This window comes from Eucyclogobius newberryi, unplaced genomic scaffold (assembly GCF_026437365.1).
Source record: "Eucyclogobius newberryi isolate DKJ021-1_F unplaced genomic scaffold, fEucNew1.0.hap1 SCAF_3, whole genome shotgun sequence".
NCBI classification, from domain to species: domain Eukaryota; kingdom Metazoa; phylum Chordata; class Actinopteri; order Gobiiformes; family Gobiidae; genus Eucyclogobius; species Eucyclogobius newberryi.
This window is the reverse complement of record NW_027315945.1, coordinates 30926562-30944613: the sequence shown is the minus strand read 5'-3', so window position 1 is coordinate 30944613 and position 18052 is coordinate 30926562. Positions and strand designations below refer to the sequence as shown.

Below are 18052 nucleotides of genomic sequence, written 5' to 3'. Positions count from 1 at the left end.
GTCCAGTCGAACACTCGGACCCTCCCTCTGTCCAGTCGAACACCCGGACCCTCCCTCTGTCCAGTCGAACACCCGGACCCTCCCTCTGTCCAGTCGAACACTCGGACCCTCCCTCTGTCCAGTCGAACACTTACTCGTCATCAGAAAAAGCCAGAGTGGGATTTCCAGTCTCGACCTCTTGGCACTTGTTCTCTGTCGGTGTCATAGTTGTCTTTGTGAGATTAAAGTACAGACAGTGAGTGCAAAAGCCCGTCATCTGCTTTTGCTACGTTTCCATGGAGAATTCATTATATATTTTCAATTATAACCAGATTCTCCTATTATAACCAGACTAAAGGCAAAAGGGACAACAACAGCTGTCATCGGAATCAAACATCTATTTTGCCTTCTTTTTGAACAACTTTTTAAAGACGGTTCCACACTTTTCAGCCAGTTCCAAAAATAAACACGTGAACAACACAAGACACTTAATGCAAATCGGAATTGACATCTATACTCATTTCAAGTGGTAAGATAATTGTGTTAATACTGTTTTGAACAAAAGATACAAAATATCTCATTTTTCAACATAAGACTGAAATTGTAGTTTTGAACATCAAACATTCTTTATCACGATGAGTTTCTAAGCATTTTACACCTTTCAAGGACGTAAAGGACTTTATTTCTACTCTACATTCACTTTTTGTGCGATAAAACTGAAATAGTTGTTTTGCACGTCAAAAATTCTAAGCACATTTGACGTTACAGCATCTGCTTGACTCGACAAAATGAACAAAATGCATGAAATTCCAACCGTTCGTTCACTTTTGTGCAACATTTTCAACCAAGATATTTACAGACACATTTTAGCACATTTCCGATGGAACAAACATGATCTGTTTATTGTCACCGGGAGAAACACAAAACATGTCAAGGCCTCATTTTTGTCATCTGCATCGCTTTCTGCTTTCCATCTGGCAGTGGGCCGTGGTGCTAAGTGCAGATCTGTGCCTGTCGCCGTGCGCTGGCTCTCTTCAGCCGCCGACTGCACTCCGAGCTCAGAGTGCAGACAGTGGAACATGTGTTGTCTAAATATACTTCCCCCACTATCTCTCCATCTAAACAAACTCCAGCAGAGGCAGCGAAAGCCAGAGGCAGTGTGGACAGGAAGAGGGCCGGGGCGGAGCGTGGGCGAGGGGGACGAGGGGGACGAGGGGGACGAGGGGGACGGGGGGGACGGGGGGGACGGGGGGACGGGGGGGCGCTGGAAAGAAAGACGCGTACGTGAACGACACCTGCGCCAGTGAAGAGTTCAAAAGGAGGCGAGGACATGAGGTTATGGTGGAAACAAAGCTGCAGCGTCACGGTTTTATAACGTGGGGCCCCAACAACAGGGTCAGAGAATATAGAATTGTTTTTGGAGGTTGGGTAATGGTCTTATCTCTGCGATATGAAATGAGCGTGATTGACAGGTAGATAAAACAAAATCAGAGAAAAGCCTTGTTCGTATCAAAAGAAATAAGGCGGTTTACATGTGAAAATTAAAAACTGCAGTAAAAAATAACACAAGGATCTGAAAAAGTCATGCATTTCTGCTAAATTAATGAGCAAAGCATTGAACACTGTTTGATGTCTTTATGAAGCCAGTACTTACAGTAGTTTTAAGATATAAAAGCAAAGTCTGGAATATTCTGCGACGACATAACAGCGCTGTCTGAACAAAGACATGCTGCTTTTATCGTGCAGCTTCGTTAACGTGAAAAAAACTAATGCAAATCCAAGCGCTGTTGATCTGAGGTGTTTTTGTCGTAATGGCAGACGACCAATGAGCTTGTGAGAGGTTATTAAAGTAAAAGAATGATTGTATGTCACTGTCTGAGTTTGGCCTGAGAGGAAAGAAGAGGTTTCAGTCTGGATTTATCTGTATTTTAAGAGTTTTGCAGCAAAGACAGTGTCACTATTTACCCAAATGTAATCAAGACAGTTGATATATTTGATCATTTGCTTTGTTTGAATGACATGAAAGTCTATCATTCCGAAATAATGATGTGATTAGCACTCTTTACACAGCAAGAAGGTCCTGCGTGTAAAGCATCTACAGGAAGTTGGACTGGGTGATATGCAAAAAAAAACTATACATTTATATTAAATTTCATTGTTTATTTTTCAAACACAAAATAAAAACAGCTTCAAATTGTGATTTTAACCGAGAATGACTTTCAAACTGTACCATTTGACACAAAAAATAGCCCAAAAAATGCCTCAAACAGCTGTTAGAGGATCGTCTGTTGACCTCTAGATTCAAAAACCCATTGACCATTAAACAAAACTGAATCTCAATTTTTAAACAGAGGTATTAATTTCCCAGCCCTACATCGGAGTATTCAAAAAAAGAGCTTGTTACAAATCATTATGAATTCTCGTTGGGCTTCAATTTCCGGACATTGTAAGTCTCCCTGCGTGGACCCTACACGTTCTCCCTTTGCTCTGGTTACTCCGATTTCCACCATTAAACTTGTACAATACGTAAATCCTTCAGTGAAGCACTCCTGACCACGACCTGACCCTGGAGATCGATCCCCAGGTGCGCTCGCCCGTGGAACAAATTTCCCTTTTTACCGTGCGACTATTGCTTCTCTATTAGTCCAGCGCTTTCCTTTACATTACGTTCAAACCGAGCGATGGCAGACGGGCTTTCTCTTTTCAGCATAAAATGAGAAAGATCTAGTGCCATTGCCAGGCCACAACACTTAACGGTCCATACATAACGCGCCTGTCACCTCGTAAAGTGGGAACATGCGCCGAGGTGGAGCGTAAAGCGCCGTCTTATACACAGAAAGTCTTAAACACATGACTGCAGTGACGAATGTGCCGCTGCGTCGGAGAATCCCCGTGGTCCCCGGAGGCAGCGCGAGTAAACACCAGGCACATATGCAGTTTACTTAGTGGAGTGGAGGAGGATCGGGCCAAATCCAATATAAACGTGTACGGAGAATGTCCAAACCGTTCAGCGTGAGTCATCTCGTGACATCAGCGACGCTTCGAGTCTTCCCGTCGAGGCTTCGCTCCAAAATAACTAACTTCAAAAGGATAATCGAGCACAATGTATGAAAACTTAAGTGTTCTTTCATGTTATTATATATGAAAAATAGAGTGAAACACTTTTTTATTAATGTTTTTACAAGTTAAAGTCTTTTTGAAGCACTAACTGTCAATGTGTTTTAGTGTTTAGTTACATGACTCATACGATGATTGATTATTTATTACTAATTATGTGTTAACTCATTTGTAATTTTTTAGGTACAAATAAGACGCCGATTACAGCGATTTCAAAAAAGTGTGACATTGTGTAAAATCTAAATGCCAAAAGAATGCAATGATTTTCAAGCTGTAAATAACTAAATTTGATTATGAAACTTGCATGATTACAGTTTTATGAGACAACAGCAATGTTTAGTACATTCTGCAACTGCACAACAGCTTTGTTGACAGCCAAACCAGAGCTTTACAAAAATGAACAAAACGCACCCTGAAAATCAACATCTGACGCTGATGTGTTTTACTGAAAAGTCCAAGTTTGAAAAATTACAGATGGTAAACAAGCCTTGGCTTTCATACAATGTTTAAGTTTAAATTATATTCTGGGATATTAAGCATGATATGCAGAACCGTGTCAGATTTCAGCCAGAAACTCGACTCGTAATTAAGCATCTTTTTCATTGTGGGTGTTTATAGCACAAAACCTGCTGACGACACAATAACAAAACTTTCAAAAAATGATTAAATTGAAGTCAACTTTATGCCAACGACACAATAACTCTAAAGCGTGATAACCCCACTAAACCCTTTTCTAAACAATTATAACCATGTGGTAAAAGTAAAGGTGCAACTTTAGTGCTGGAGTGTCTTTGCCTGGAATGTTCCACAGTCTGGCATTCAACGTATCTATGTCTATGAGAGTTACAGGGTTTGTTTCTCAAGTTAGGAGTAAAAAATAAATACAAATAAAAGAAGAAAACAGCTGTAATTGAATGAATGAATCAAAGAAATAAATGTATGTAAAGGAGCCATGTGTAGTTTTGTGTAGTTTTGTGTAGTTTGTGCAACGTTAAATAAAACATGCACTTAATAAGACACTAACACAATGACACAAACTGCCCTTTACTGAACTCAGTGTTGGTCGTGACTCGTATATTTTGTCTTCTCGACCCTCCTCGGTCTTTATCACAACTGTTTGCCTTCCTGTTGCCTCTCCTTTCCCCACCTCAAGGTCGCGGGTTTAAAATAAGACCTGGCAGAGCAGAGGACAAGGCCGCCGAGCCGATAGAGAACATCGCACGGACTTCGGATAAACGCTGGAATCCGACGCTCTTTTCCACGTCCTGTAGGAAAAGGGGCGACGGGTGTTTTCGCAGACAGCTTGACTCCGGAGTCGATGCCCCGCTGACGACTCGTACAGGAGCATACATCACCCAGCGCTGCCCTGAAACGTCACGCGCAGACAAATATCCAAACACAAAGGTCCTGGAGGTTGAGCGTTCCCATGGGAAAAACAGGAAAGCTACGACACATAAATAACATGTTGCATCTGCACATTCACCTGTCGACAACATGCACACACTGTACCACAATGACTCCAGAAACATGCTCAGGACGACGCGTTTAGGGCGATATGCTTTTCCACAACACAGTATTGATTTTACCACAATTTATGAACGTAAAGTTGGCTTAATACTATACGTGTTATACGTGACGCTCAGAGCATGACCGAGACCGACCAATAGGAGGAGTGAGTGGGAAAAAGTGTCTGTTTGAGCGTGGAGGTGCGATAAAAAGAGAAGCACTGAAGCGCGATATCACTGAAACAGCGAATCCTTCACAAAACCCAATAACGATTCAATATTCTGTACGTATTTATGTTCAGATTCAAACGGCAATTAGTTCAAGCTGAATAAAGGACATAATGGATCCATTCTGAACAAAGAGGAGTTTTGAGGTCCGTAAACAGCACCCAATAAAAAGACATTACATCTGCCTTATCACTTAGAGTTTAAAATAGAATAAGTAGAATAAAAGATACCTATTATTCCCAGTAATGGTGGAATAATAACTCACTTTTTATTCCTATCCTGGTGTGTGCAGTAAAACGTTTCATCTTATTGTATTTTTCCACACTTAGGAAGCCGGATGCAGAATACAGTCATTCAAAAATGTATTAAAACGACATAATGAAAGTGAACGCGGATGGCATTTGGCAATAGATGATGGACAATTGAACGGGGGAAATGAGGTAATATAGTCAGGCCCAAACGAGATGACGCGTCGTTCTAATAGTCAAAACATCCAGATTAGCACAAAGTCCAGTGCTGCACGGGAGCCAAGAGGAGTAACACCATCAGGTTATTAAACAGATCTCTATCTTCTTATCTGTAAAAGACTTTCTGCTATTCATGTCATGTCAGTTCAGTCACTTTAAGGTGTTTCTACCCAGGAGTAAACGAGGCTAATCTCTTCATGGGTCAACGATAAGAGACAACACAAATAAACTACTACATTGCGTGTTCGACCTTTGCTGATGTAATATTCTTCAATTCGTCCAAGTCTCTGGTTCCATATCAATCGGCCAAACATCTGACTTTCTCATTCTGGTGCTGTTTGATTGCATGTCATTTCAGTAACAGGCGCAGAGTGAACCTGTGACCCAAAACAGATCATTTTCTTTGGGTCGAGGCAGTTGGTGAAATGCTTTGGAATTCAACAATAATATGGTTTTGTTTTAGTTTTTGAAGAAATGAGAAAAACTTGCCAGGATTTGGTGGTGTTATTAAAAAAACAGAAGATCAGTAGCAAAAGGTTGAATGAATAAGTCATGAGTTATGGCTCGGGAGGATGCGTTCACTCTTGTACACGCACCGCATCAGAAATGGGACTAAACTAGGACTAAACCATGAAAGCCAAGACCAAACAAAGTGTAACTGCAGTGAGAAAGTGGACCAAAGTATCATTTTCACAAGCCAGAATTACATTTTTGGCTTATCTTAAAACTGTCTTTCAAAGCTAAAAAATGCAATTGTTTCTTTTTTAGACAAGCCAATCTCATTTTCAACACAAAATAACACATTTAAATCTGATATAGATCAATAACATTCTAACAATATTCAGAAAATGCCCAATTTGTAACGTCTTTGTCATTTTTTCAGCATTGACTCCTGTGCAAACATGTTTACATCCCTAAATCCATGACTATCCTCCCTTCACATTATTGACATGTGTATTCAAATATAACCATCATGATTAGAATGATCTCACTATTATATTAGCCTTACAAAACTTACAACCCACAAACGACAAACCAAATTAAAAAGTCGATGTAATCCCTCGATCGTCCAGAAGTGGTAAAAGGTAGAAAAGGGTCATCATCTCAACACTGTTTCAGAAATCCAAGACGCAGAGGTGTTATGACGCTATTGTAGACTGAGGGGAGGTTGTATCCTATTTGAATTTTTTTTACAGAAATGGCCTCTTACACTCCTCTTTCACCCCATCCCTTCTCTCTGCGCACTATGTATGCTGACCTCTCTGTCTTCTCATGTGTGATCTGATGTATGATGTAGATGCACTGCTGATTGCAAACCGGAGTGTGAGTGCCTTCTGTGTTGATACAGTCTGTCGTGTCATGGTTATTTGAAGAAAACCCAACACACACAAGTTGTTTTTTCAGTTTGCCTCATGTGCTGCTGACCCGGCGTCCCTGGGGAACTGGAGAAAGCAGCTGATAGAGTAATCACAAGTGCGCAGACAGAAGGACACACAAACGTACAGGCTGCAGGGACATTCCTCAGCTCCGCCGCGCTTCCATTAGCCCCCCAATGCTAATACCTCAATTTAAATACACCAGAGACACTGCATCTGCTGATATGATCCAGCAGCTGCAAGAAGCTTTTGCCCATTTCCTGCTCTTCTTTTCCCTTAATCCTCTCTTCCTTCCTTCTTTTCTGTCATCTTTCCAGGAGAACAGATCTAAACCTGCACACGCAAAAAGGACTAGAATACAGAATATTACGGTGGATTTGAGTCGTTTTGAGCTGCGCTTGCTTTGCTTTGACTGATTATTTATCTGCGATTAATTACTACAACTACAAACTGCTTTTTGTGACAGGTTTTCAGCGACTCGTAATTAAACTTGAAATGTGAAAATAAATCTAAAGAGTTGCAGTTTTCTAAACTCATTGGCAGATGATTTAGGTTGAATTAATAAAACAATGTTAAAACAACTGCAACATAAGGGCATTTAGTAGTCAACGAGTCAATTTATTATTTCTATTGCACATTATCAACCAAATGCAGGTTGAATTATGTCAAATGAAGGTTTCTACATAGAGAATATATGTAAATAAAGTGCATTATTAATAAAAATCTGATTATTATGTCATTGTTTTTGACATTTTGATTTCATAGCTCCACTGTCTTTGTTTTAAAAAGGTCTTTTCGTACGTATTTTGTCTGTATAGTCCGGAAAACGAATACAATGATAAAAAAGTTTCAGAATGGACATCATCTCCATTCATCATTTTCAACATTGTTCTGTCATGGTTTCAACATCTGGGTCGGCGTATATATGAGCATCGAGCTGAGTCAGCAGTCAAAACTAATCTAGATCCTCATTTTCTTGCCGTGCAGGCTCAAAGTTGTGCAGATTTACAGCGCACACGAGCCATGTTGATTTCTATCCGCTCTGCGTCGTGTCAGATGCGACTCCTGCCTTTGTCCATCTGCAGTGTGTCTCTCTCCTTCTCTCTGTATCTCACCGGGTTGGAATCTGTTCTTAAGTCAGCGCAGGGAGGGGAAGCTTGGCACGGGGGGGAATGTTGGACAAACCAGGGGAAAAATGGAGAGGAGGGCCAGCGTTTTGTGCGAAGGACTGAAAGCAGATTGTGTGTTGCGGCCGCTCCTTCACCGGGTCCCGAGCGCCACCCTCGTCGTGGCACGGGGGCCGGTACCAATCAGAGAAAGGCAACGCGACGGGGAAGTGGAGCGCTGCCAACGAGCGAGAAGGGGAGTCACTTTAACTCATTTAAAAACACATTGGATCGATCCTCCTCTCTTTCATTTACAGCGTGCTTAGCCAAGTCTTTTACAGGTACTTAAACTGCCAGGCCGACATTTATTTTCACTGGACAAAAAACAGGGACTTAAGTTACAACATAAATTAGCAAGCTTTGAACATGATTCAGGCGTAATGCGGGGAAAGGCCAGACAATCATCAAGGCATTAGTCACATCATTGCAATCATTATCGTTTTAAAACAGTAGTAATACAAGTAGTACTTCTTGTAGTTCACGGGTAGAAGCTTAATTCTTTATTCAGCTACAGCTCATGGCTTGCCTGGCCATCAGAAAAATAATCATTTACAAAGACTTTTGGGTCAGGAATCGTACTCTTTGATTTCCAATGGAGAGTGACAGATGGGCGGAGTAACCAGAGAAACAAACATGGAGGATTACAAGTCAAGAAGGGAAAAACAAACACAACAAACGCAAGAATCGGCAAGTAAAGCTTTGTGTATCTGAGGTAAAAGTCATTCCAGACCATTCTACGTTTGAACAGAATGTCTTATGGCAAGAGTACATGTCTTTGTTGTAACTTGGATTGCATTGCTCTACTTTTTAAAATAACACGCTATAAACTAACAAACCAACCAAAGCTTGGGTCACAATTTGGACCCAATCAAATTGTCCTAAACACTATTTGGAGTGGTTTGACTTAGTCAAACCACTCCAAATATCACACACTGTAATTGATCCAATCTGACTGTCACACACTCATAATTGGGAGTGCATAAGAAAAATGTATACAAGATGTTATGACATAAGATATATTCAACAATACAGCACAGAATCACAATGTAATGTTTTTTTCCTGACTGACAGATTGCAACAGGCAAAGATCATGTCACAATGGTATATATCACTTTCCATTTCCTAGTTCAGTTCCAATCGCTTTTGTGACAGTAAAGAACAAGAATAAAACCTTTTAAAATAACAATATTATAGTTCCGAGGGAAGTAAAGTGGTGTAAAGATGCTGTAAACCTTGAAGTGTCTAAACCCTTCTCAGAACCCTGCAGTGAACTCCTCTTACCCTCAGTGAAGGGCTCCCAGCTGTAGAGTCGTCCCATGAACTCTTGCTCGTTGAAGGCCTCGCACTGCTCTGCTCTGGAGTCCAGGGTTCCTCCTCTTCCTGCCGCCGCACACACCTGGAAGAAGGCAAGAAGACGCCAATGTGAGATCACTCTGCTGTGGGATGGGTTCACTGCGTTCTATGAAGTCATATCAGATGTTTCAGATGTTAAGGGCCTATATAACTCAGCAATAAAGAAGCTACTGGGGAATAAAAGATATTTCCCTCTAGATTTGTGTAGAAGATATTGGACTTCATATGGATTGGCCCAGAAATGACAGGGATGTAACAATAACCGAAACATTGTGATAATAATGTCAATGTCGACTTAAAGCTTCTTCACTCATCAAATGCATTGTTTTATTACACCAAAAGCTAAGAATCAGAGGAAACTGCATAGACCAGTCTCAAACTTTACACACCATATACCACCTAAGAAAATATTTGGTCCTTTGAGTACCACCAGATCTAAACCAGGTCAAAAATAGGACTATTCTAGGTCTAAATTATGGCTCAAAGAGATTTAAAATGGGACTGAACAATTGTTTTACTAGTTCTAAACCAGGACAAACCCAAAAGAGAACAATGTGGATTTAAATGACTTTATCTTGAGAAACTATTTAAGCAGTCCACGTACCACCTGAAGGAGTTACCACAGTTTGAGAAACACTGACATAGACCATGATCCTTTGCTCCACTTCAAAGCAGTTCAACGTAAAAACAACTGTCATTATGCACTTTTATATCCTAACAGTAACGATTTGCACCTTGTCAAGGCTGTTTAAAAGGAAAAAAAGTATAATTTCTACAATTCTTTTTGCCTTTTCACAATATCGCAATAAATATCGTGCAACAATATCGTACCGTGAGGTTTGCATATCGTTACAAATCACTGGAGGAAATTAACCATAACGCAGGTCCAAACATCTGCATTTTGTGAGAGATAAAAGACACATTTTATCATAGATTTCTGACTCTGAAAAGGTCCGAAAGTTGTGACGTCACGTGAACGCAACCTATTAACACGGCCGTCTGCTTCGCTCTCCCAGTCCCCGAGGAGGCGAGGGCGGAGTAGAGTGAGGGAAAAAGCCAAGAATTAGCAGCTAATAACCAAGGAGACGATCAAGTCAGAGATACGCGCGTACTTTGGGAAACTGTGCACGGAATAGACGCATGCATATGGAAATAATGGGGTGTTTTTTGGAGGCAGAGGGAGGCGTAAATCTCCAAGTGCCGGACCGTAGAGAGCTAGCGGCCGTAGCATGTAGCGGTGTGAGCGTGTGTGTTTGGGCGAGCGGCCGTAGCATGTAGCGGTGTGAGCGTGTGTGTTTGGGCGAGCGGCCGTAGCATGTAGCGGTGTGAGCGTGTGTGTTTGGGCGAGCGGCCGTAGCATGTAGCGGTGTGAGCGTGTGTGTTTGGGCGAGCGGCCGTAGCATGTAGCGGTGTGAGCGTGTGTGTTTGGGCGAGCGGCCGTAGCATGTAGCGGTGTGAGCGTGTGTGTTTGGGCGAGCGGCCGTAGCATGTAGCGGTGTGAGCGTGTGTGTTTGGGCGAGCGGCCGTAGCATGTAGCGGTGTGAGCGTGTGTGTTTGGGCGAGCGGCCGTAGCATGTAGCGGTGTGAGCGTGTGTGTTTGGGCGAGCGGCCGTAGCATGTAGCGGTGTGAGCGTGTGTGTTTGGGCGAGCGGCCGTAGCATGTAGCGGTGTGAGCGTGTGTGTTTGGGCAGGAGCCACAGAAGATGAAATGTCAAGGAGAAATGAGCAGAGGTGGACTTAGAAGAGAAGGGGCGGGGCAATATGACCTGCTTTTAAATCATATTTCTGTTCCTTGTGTTGTTTAAGAATGATGTTGTGTTCTGTCTGATAAAAAAACACTTTGAATAATAACTAAACAATACAGAAAGCAGATTACAGAAAAACAAGTAAGGAGAGAAAGAAAGACAGAGAGAAAGAAAGGAAAGGAAAAACAAGTAAAGAAAGAAAGACAAAATGTAAGACAGAAAGTAAAAAGGAGAATGAAAATCAAGTAAAGAAAGAAAGAAAGAAAGTAAGAAAGATAATAAATATAAGTAAAAAAGACAGAAAGAAAGAACAAAAGAGAACACAAACTAGTGTTCTCTCTCTATGACTCAAGTACAAGTATTTAGAGATAATCTAGAGGAAGAGAAACTCACAATGTAGTATGATCTTTTTCATGGTTTTCTAAAGCTTGGACTCGCAGTAGTTTTGTTAAAGTAAAATGATGTGGTACAATTTAATCAAGAAGTGACTCCAGTAAATGTAACTCTTGTGGATTTAACCTTGATGCTGCTCTTGAGAGACACACATTACATCAGGTGAAATATTCAGCAAAGCCACAGTCGTTGGACAAGAATGTTGGCGCTCAGGGCCAAACTAATGAAAGACCACACAGACGAAAGAGAAGGAGAGCGGGATGTGGAGGAGAGCAGCTGAACCAAGGCACTGGTTCACACTGATCAGGACCAAAACTCATTTTGAAAACTTGATTTTGCCATTTAATGTGTGTTGTTGCCTAAATAAACAGGCCCAGATATTTGTTTCCCCCGTTACAAACCGTATGTGGTCACAGCTCCTATCTTTGATGGAAGACAGAAAGCAAAGAAACCAGTGTTGATAGTAGTTTCTGTTACTATTGTTGTAAAAATGACAAGAGCCAATTATTCATGGGACTGAAAACCGTCCCAAACATACTCATGGTTTGAATATATAATTGGTGTGACTTCAAAGCTCACAACATCACGTTTTTAGCTGTGTGTCTGCACAGATCTGACCAGTGCAACTTCTCTGGTAAAGGGCAGAGGCGTAGCTACCCAACAGGCAACACGGGCTTGTGCTTGGGGCCCCTTGATCACCAGGGGCCCCCAGGGGGCAGTGCTTAGGCTCATTACAGTTACAGTTACATTTCATTGACAGGTCTCTCCATTGACTGTAGTTTTATGCTTTGACCACAGTAGGTGATCCCATCATGCATCAGTGCATTTGTGTGTGACATCATTGAACATACTTAAGTTTTATAGGTGGATTATGATTTACAAAGTCCAAAGGTGAAGGGAGGAAGGGGCGGAGTCTGTCTGCAAAGTCTGTGCATGTTCCAGAAAGTGACGGCATACAAATATTAACAATGTGCCAAGGGTTAAATACATACTTGTACAAAGACTTGCTGAATGCCTCTCCCCTCTTCACTCGTCATTCAACGTTATTATTCTGGTCTGATTAAGTTATTTATTTGTTCATGTTTTAAGATTTTAAGATTCCTAGTAAGACCGCTATTTTAGTGTCGTACCTTTACACGTTTTGGCTGCACTCTGCACCCTTAAACATTAGACTAATTAGCATTTCAAACTCTCCATGGGTTAAACATTAGCCTCATAGAAAGCAGACATGTGATTATGAGACAATCCTTGTATAGGAATGTGACTGAAACAAAGCTAGAACACATTTTTATAAACAATAACGGTGTGTCGATCCAATAGACGGCTGGCCAATCACAGCCACACTTTTCCAGAACGATCTCATCTGTCACCGCTGCCTCGTTCCTTCTCATCCCTCCTCGTCCTCGTCCCCTGTGACCGCACACAGCTGCCGCAAACAGCTGTAGCGTTCTCCCCGTCGCCGCGGCGTTCAGGGCGTCTAGAGCGAGGGAGTTGTCGGGTTTACACGATGAGCGGGAGCCACGCCAGGCATGCACGCACATAACGGTTCCCATGTGAAGAGCAGGCAACCGAGACGCAGTGTAACCCAATGGATAAAGTGTCAAACGCATTCCTCGGCGCGCTAACACCCTGTGGCCCTCTGCCGCTGTCACAAGGAGCTCATGAGGATTAGCCGCTTCTTCAGAGAGAAAAGCAATTCATGAGGTTTTTTTTTTTTTTTAATTGCTCGGAGCGAGTCAAAAAGTCAAAACCCAAGGCAATAAAAAATGACCAAAGTAAATACAGTTAAACAGAACTTGATGTACTACGGAGAAACTATCGATTTACTACTTAATTTGAGACAGAGGGAGTCGCTCGCAGTAGTCAAAACAACTTATAGTACTTTCAAGATGACATAAGAAAGTTAAAAAAGTAATATAATCTCGGTCTTCAATGGGGATCTACAGCAAGTTTTTGAGACCCTTGTATTTGTTGGTAATAAAAACACATTTTATCGATAAATTAAAGAAAGAATATGTTTGGACAATCATCCAAGAAGAACGGAAAGTTGGAGAGGAAATGTTGTCTATGTGTTGACGGAATTGAACGTTGCTTTGCAGTGGACGACTGAGGTAAAGCTAAATGAAACTTTAAAGTAAATGCAAAATAAATACAGTAAGAAGTCACTTTTACTCATCTTAAATTTTGACACAAATTCCCTGTATTTTTGACACAAACTTATATTTTTGACACAAATTTCCTGTATTTTAATAGGGGAAAAAACTATTTATTTATTGACCCATTTTTGTTGGCTTGGCGATAGGACAGAATTTTTGTTTATTAATTCTAACTGCTTATTTGTTCCCATTTTCAGCACATATCCACATCCCACACAAACACATCCACATTTAAATAGGGACTTTTCGCTCGGTGTAAACAGAACATGTCTTGTGTGAGGTCACGGCGAGGATGTGCACCTTAAATCCAGCCGATGTGTGTGAAATGTGGTCTGTAATGGCTGTAAATATTTCTGCAGCCGATAAACACGTTTGGCCTGGTTTTCAGCCATAAAAAAACCCCAAACATTTCTGTGTATATTCCAAAGTGTGTGACCATAAAGAAGTGGTCATGTGCACGGCGTGGGGTTCCTCTGGTGGTCCGGGTCCCACCATCAACATACAACAGGAACTATATGATCCCCCAGTTATGGCAGTATCAATATCAGTGGGATATGTAATCGATCGAGTATCAAGTCCCTATCTTCTGATAAATACTTTACCGACTTCAACACAGTATTTTGTTGTCTTACTCTCTTGTTTTGAGTACGTTTATACCTAAAAAAAAATTAACAAAAGAAAAAAATATACATCTAATTCCCAGCCAGAGAAGTAACATTTAAGAGAATTTATGAATGAATGAATCCACTGGTATATAGGTTTACATTTCCGGACTATAAGTCACACCGGCCAAAAAATACATAATAGAGAAGAAAAGAACATACATAAGTTGCACTGGAGTATGAAATGCTGTTGCAAGTGTGAAAATAACAAATAATATCACATCTTAAGTTGCTCCAAGTACAAGTACATCAAATTTCCCAACCCTCCCAATTTAGTCGGGAGTCTCCCGATTTGGGTCCTGTCTCCTGATCAACCCGATTGGGAGACTTAATCTCCCGATTTTAAGATATTTCAATCTAAAAATTCTAAATCGACCTTTTGTACGCCGTTATCCTTTATTTTGGTAGCGAAGGCGAGCGAGGGGAACAGCTGACATGGGCGCCTCCATGTTTGTTGTGATTACGCTAATGCTGGGCGTGTTTCCGTCAGAATACAAAGCTCAAGAAGTGCAAGAAGTTAAAGTGCGCAGGTCGAATTTAATAATGAAATCGACATCATGATGAACAACGTGACTGGTGCCAAAACTAGTGGCGCCGACAATGACAAACGGACGGAAAAAAAGAAATTCAGGTGTAGGTTCAACACTGCATGGTCAGTTCAATACAGAAACATATTGAGGAGCGAAAAGGGGGACGGATGTGCATTCTGCAAGTCATGTGGCTCGCATTTCAGTGTTTTCGTTCATTTCTATTTGTTTTATCTCTTAATTCTGATTAAATTTGAAATCTCCCTCTTTGGGGGGCAATCTCTCGCTTTGTTATGCGTTATCTCCTTCCTGGGACGATAGATAAGTTGGGAAGTATGGTATATAAGTATAAATATATAAGTCGCTCCCCGGCCAAAACTATGACAGAAAATACAGTAAATAAAGAAATCTAGTCAAGTCTATTTGCAGAGCACAATTCGTTCACAAGGCAATTCAAAATCTAGTTAAAAAAAGTCAAGTGCAAATGAACGGCTTGACAACGATAAAGTCTCTCCTCGGCGGGGGGGGGGGGGGGGGGGGGGAGAGAGTTTGTGAAAGACTGAGAGGGAGAGGGGGAGAGGGAGCTGCAGAAAGAGAACAGGATAAAGGAGAGAGAAGTGAGAGAAAGGGAAGGGAGAGTGAGAGTGAGAGAAAGAGAAGAGCTGGAGAAAGAGAACAGGATAAAGGGGAGAGTATTTGAAGGAAAAGAGAGAGTGGAGGAGGTAAAAGAGAGAGGGGGAGAGACAGAGAGGGAGAGAGAGGAGCTGCATAAAAAGAACAGGATAAAGGAGAGAGAAGTGAGAGAAAGGGAAGGGAGAGTGGGAGGAAGAGAGCAAAAAAAGTGACAGAGACAGAGGGGGATGAATGAGGAGCAGGGAGAAAGAGAGAAGGGTAGGAGAGAGGGTGAGGGGGGTGAGAGAGGGTGTAGAGAAAGGGAAAACAAAGATGAGAGGGCAATGACAGACAAGAAGGAGAGAGAAGACTGGCAGTTTGTCAAGACCGAGGGTGAGAGAGAGAGAAAAGGAGAAGGACAGAAGGGGAAGAGAGAGAGAGGAAGACAGAGAGTGGTGGGGTAGAGAGGAAGAGAGGAAGAGATGCAAAAAGACAGGGGAGAAATAGGCAGTAAGATGACAGACTGGGGTGCGGGAAAGAATGTAGAAAGAGGGGATAGAAAGGGAAAGGAGGAGAGAGAGAGAAGGCAGCAATAGACAGAAAAAGAGAGGAGGAAAACAAAAGTAGAGAAGGACAGAAGGGGAAGAGAGGAAGACATAGACAGTAAGATAAGAGAAGGAGGTGGGAGAGAAAGTATGAAGAAAGGAAAGAGAGAAGGCAACAATAAAGAAAAAAGAGAGAGAGAAGGGAGAAAAATGATTGGCAGTTGGTTAAAGGAGGTGAAAAGGTTAGAGAGGGAAGAGAGATGGGAAGACAGAGCATGAGAGAGAAGGGGAATGTGAGAGACAGGAAAAGAGGTAACCAGAGAGAGGGGGAGAGAGTGAGGACCGTGATGGACGGACTAAAGAGAGAGGAGAGAGAAAGAAAGAAAGAAAGAAAGAAAGAGGAGAGAGCAGGAAGAGAAAGGGAGAGAACGTGGGAAAATAGAGAGGAGCAAAACCAAAAAGAGGAATAGTGAGAGGGCTAGAAAGACTGAACATGGGGGGAAGAGAGAGAAGAGAATAAAGGAAGAAGTGAGGCAAAAAGAAAGAAAGATGAGAGAGAGAGAAGAGAAAGAAAGAGAACTTTGGAAAATAGAGAGGAGCAAAATCAAAAAGAGACAGGGATAGAAGAGGAATAGTGAGAGGGCTAGAAAGACAGAACGTGGGGGGAAGAGAGAGAAGGAGCGAGGCTAAAAGATAGAAAAATGGTGGTGAGGGTCCGGTCAGTGGTGAGGGTCCGGTCTGCGGTGAGGGTCTGGTCTGCGGTGAGGGTCTGGTCTGCGGTGAGGGTCCGGTCTGTGGTGAGGGTCCGGTCTGCGGTGAGGGTCCGGTCTGTGGTGAGGGTCTGGTCTGTGGTGAAGGTCCGGTCTGCGGTGAGGGTCCGGTCTGTGGTGAGGGTCTGGTCTGCGGTGAGGGTCCGGTCTGTGGTGAGGGTCCGGTCTGCGGTGAGGGTCCGGTCTGTGGTGAAGGTCCGGTCTGCGGTGAGGGTCCGGTCTGTGGTGAGGGTCCGGTCTGTGGTGAGGGTCCGGTCTGTGGTGAGTGTCTGGTCTGTGGTGAAGGTCCGGTCTGTGGTGAGGGTCCGGTCTGTGGTGACGGTCCGGTCTGCGGTGAGGGTCTGGTCTGTGGTGAGGGTCCAGTCTGCGGTGAGGGTCTGGTCTGTGGTGAGGGTCCGGTCTGTGGTGAGGGTCTGGTTGGTGAGGGTCCGGTCTGCGGTGAGGGTCCGGTCTGTGGTGAGGGTCCGGTCTGTGGTGAGGGTCCGGTTTGCGGTGAGGGTCTGGTCTGTGGTGAGTGTCTGGTCTGCGGTGAGGGTTCGGTCTGTGGTGAGGGTCCGGTCTGCGGTGAGGGTTCGGTCTGTGGTGAGGGTCCGGTCTGCGGTGAGGGTCCGGTCTGTGGTGAGGGTCCGGTCTGCGGTGAGGGTCTGGTCTGTGGTGAAGGTCCGGTCTGTGGTGAGTGTCTGGTCTGTGGTGAGTGTCTGGTCTGTGGTGAAGGTCCGGTCTGTGGTGAGGGTCCGGTCTGTGGTGAAGGTCCGGTCTGTGGTGAGTGTCTGGTCTGTGGTGAAGGTCCGGTCTGTGGTGAGGGTCCGGTCTGTGGTGAGGGTCCGGTCTGCGGTGAGGGTCTGGTCTGTGGTGAGGGTCCAGTCTGCGGTGAGGGTCTGGTCTGTGGTGAGGGTCCGGTCTGTGGTGAGGGTCTGGTTGGTGAGGGTCCGGTCTGCGGTGAGGGTCCGGTCTGTGGTGAGGGTCCGGTCTGTGGTGAGGGTCCGGTTTGCGGTGAGGGTCTGGTCTGTGGTGAGTGTCTGGTCTGCGGTGAGGGTTCGGTCTGTGGTGAGGGTCCGGTCTGCGGTGAGGGTCCGGTCTGTGGTGAGGGTCCGGTCTGCGGTGAGGGTCCGGTCTGTGGTGAGGGTCTGGTCTGTGGTGAAGGTCCGGTCTGCGGTGAGGGTCCGGTCTGCGGTGAGGGTCCGGTCTGTGGTGAGGGTCCGGTCTGCGGTGAGGGTCCGGTCTGTGGTGAGGGTCTGGTCTGTGGTGAAGGTCCGGTCTGCGGTGAGGGTCCGGTCTGTGGTGAGGGTCCGGTCTGCGGTGAGGGTCTGGTCTGTGGTGAGGGTCCGGTTGGTGAGGGTCCGGTCTGTGGTGAGGGTCCGGTCTGTGGTGAGGGTCTGGTCTGTGGTGAAGGTCCGGTCTGCGGTGAGGGTCCGGTCTGTGGTGAGGGTCCGGTCTGCGGTGAGGGTCTG

General features: G+C 43.7%; 1 protein-coding gene across 1 annotated transcript in view; it reads right to left on the bottom strand.

Moving 5' to 3' along the window:
- The window catches only part of adamtsl4 (ADAMTS-like 4), a 72628-nt gene that overhangs the window by 36464 nt on the left and 18112 nt on the right, over positions 1–18052 (bottom strand). The window contains exon 3 of the mRNA XM_072460045.1: positions 9120–9234. Coding sequence (XP_072316146.1) covers positions 9120–9234 — 115 coding nt within the window. The remainder of the gene's footprint in view (positions 1–9119; positions 9235–18052) is intronic.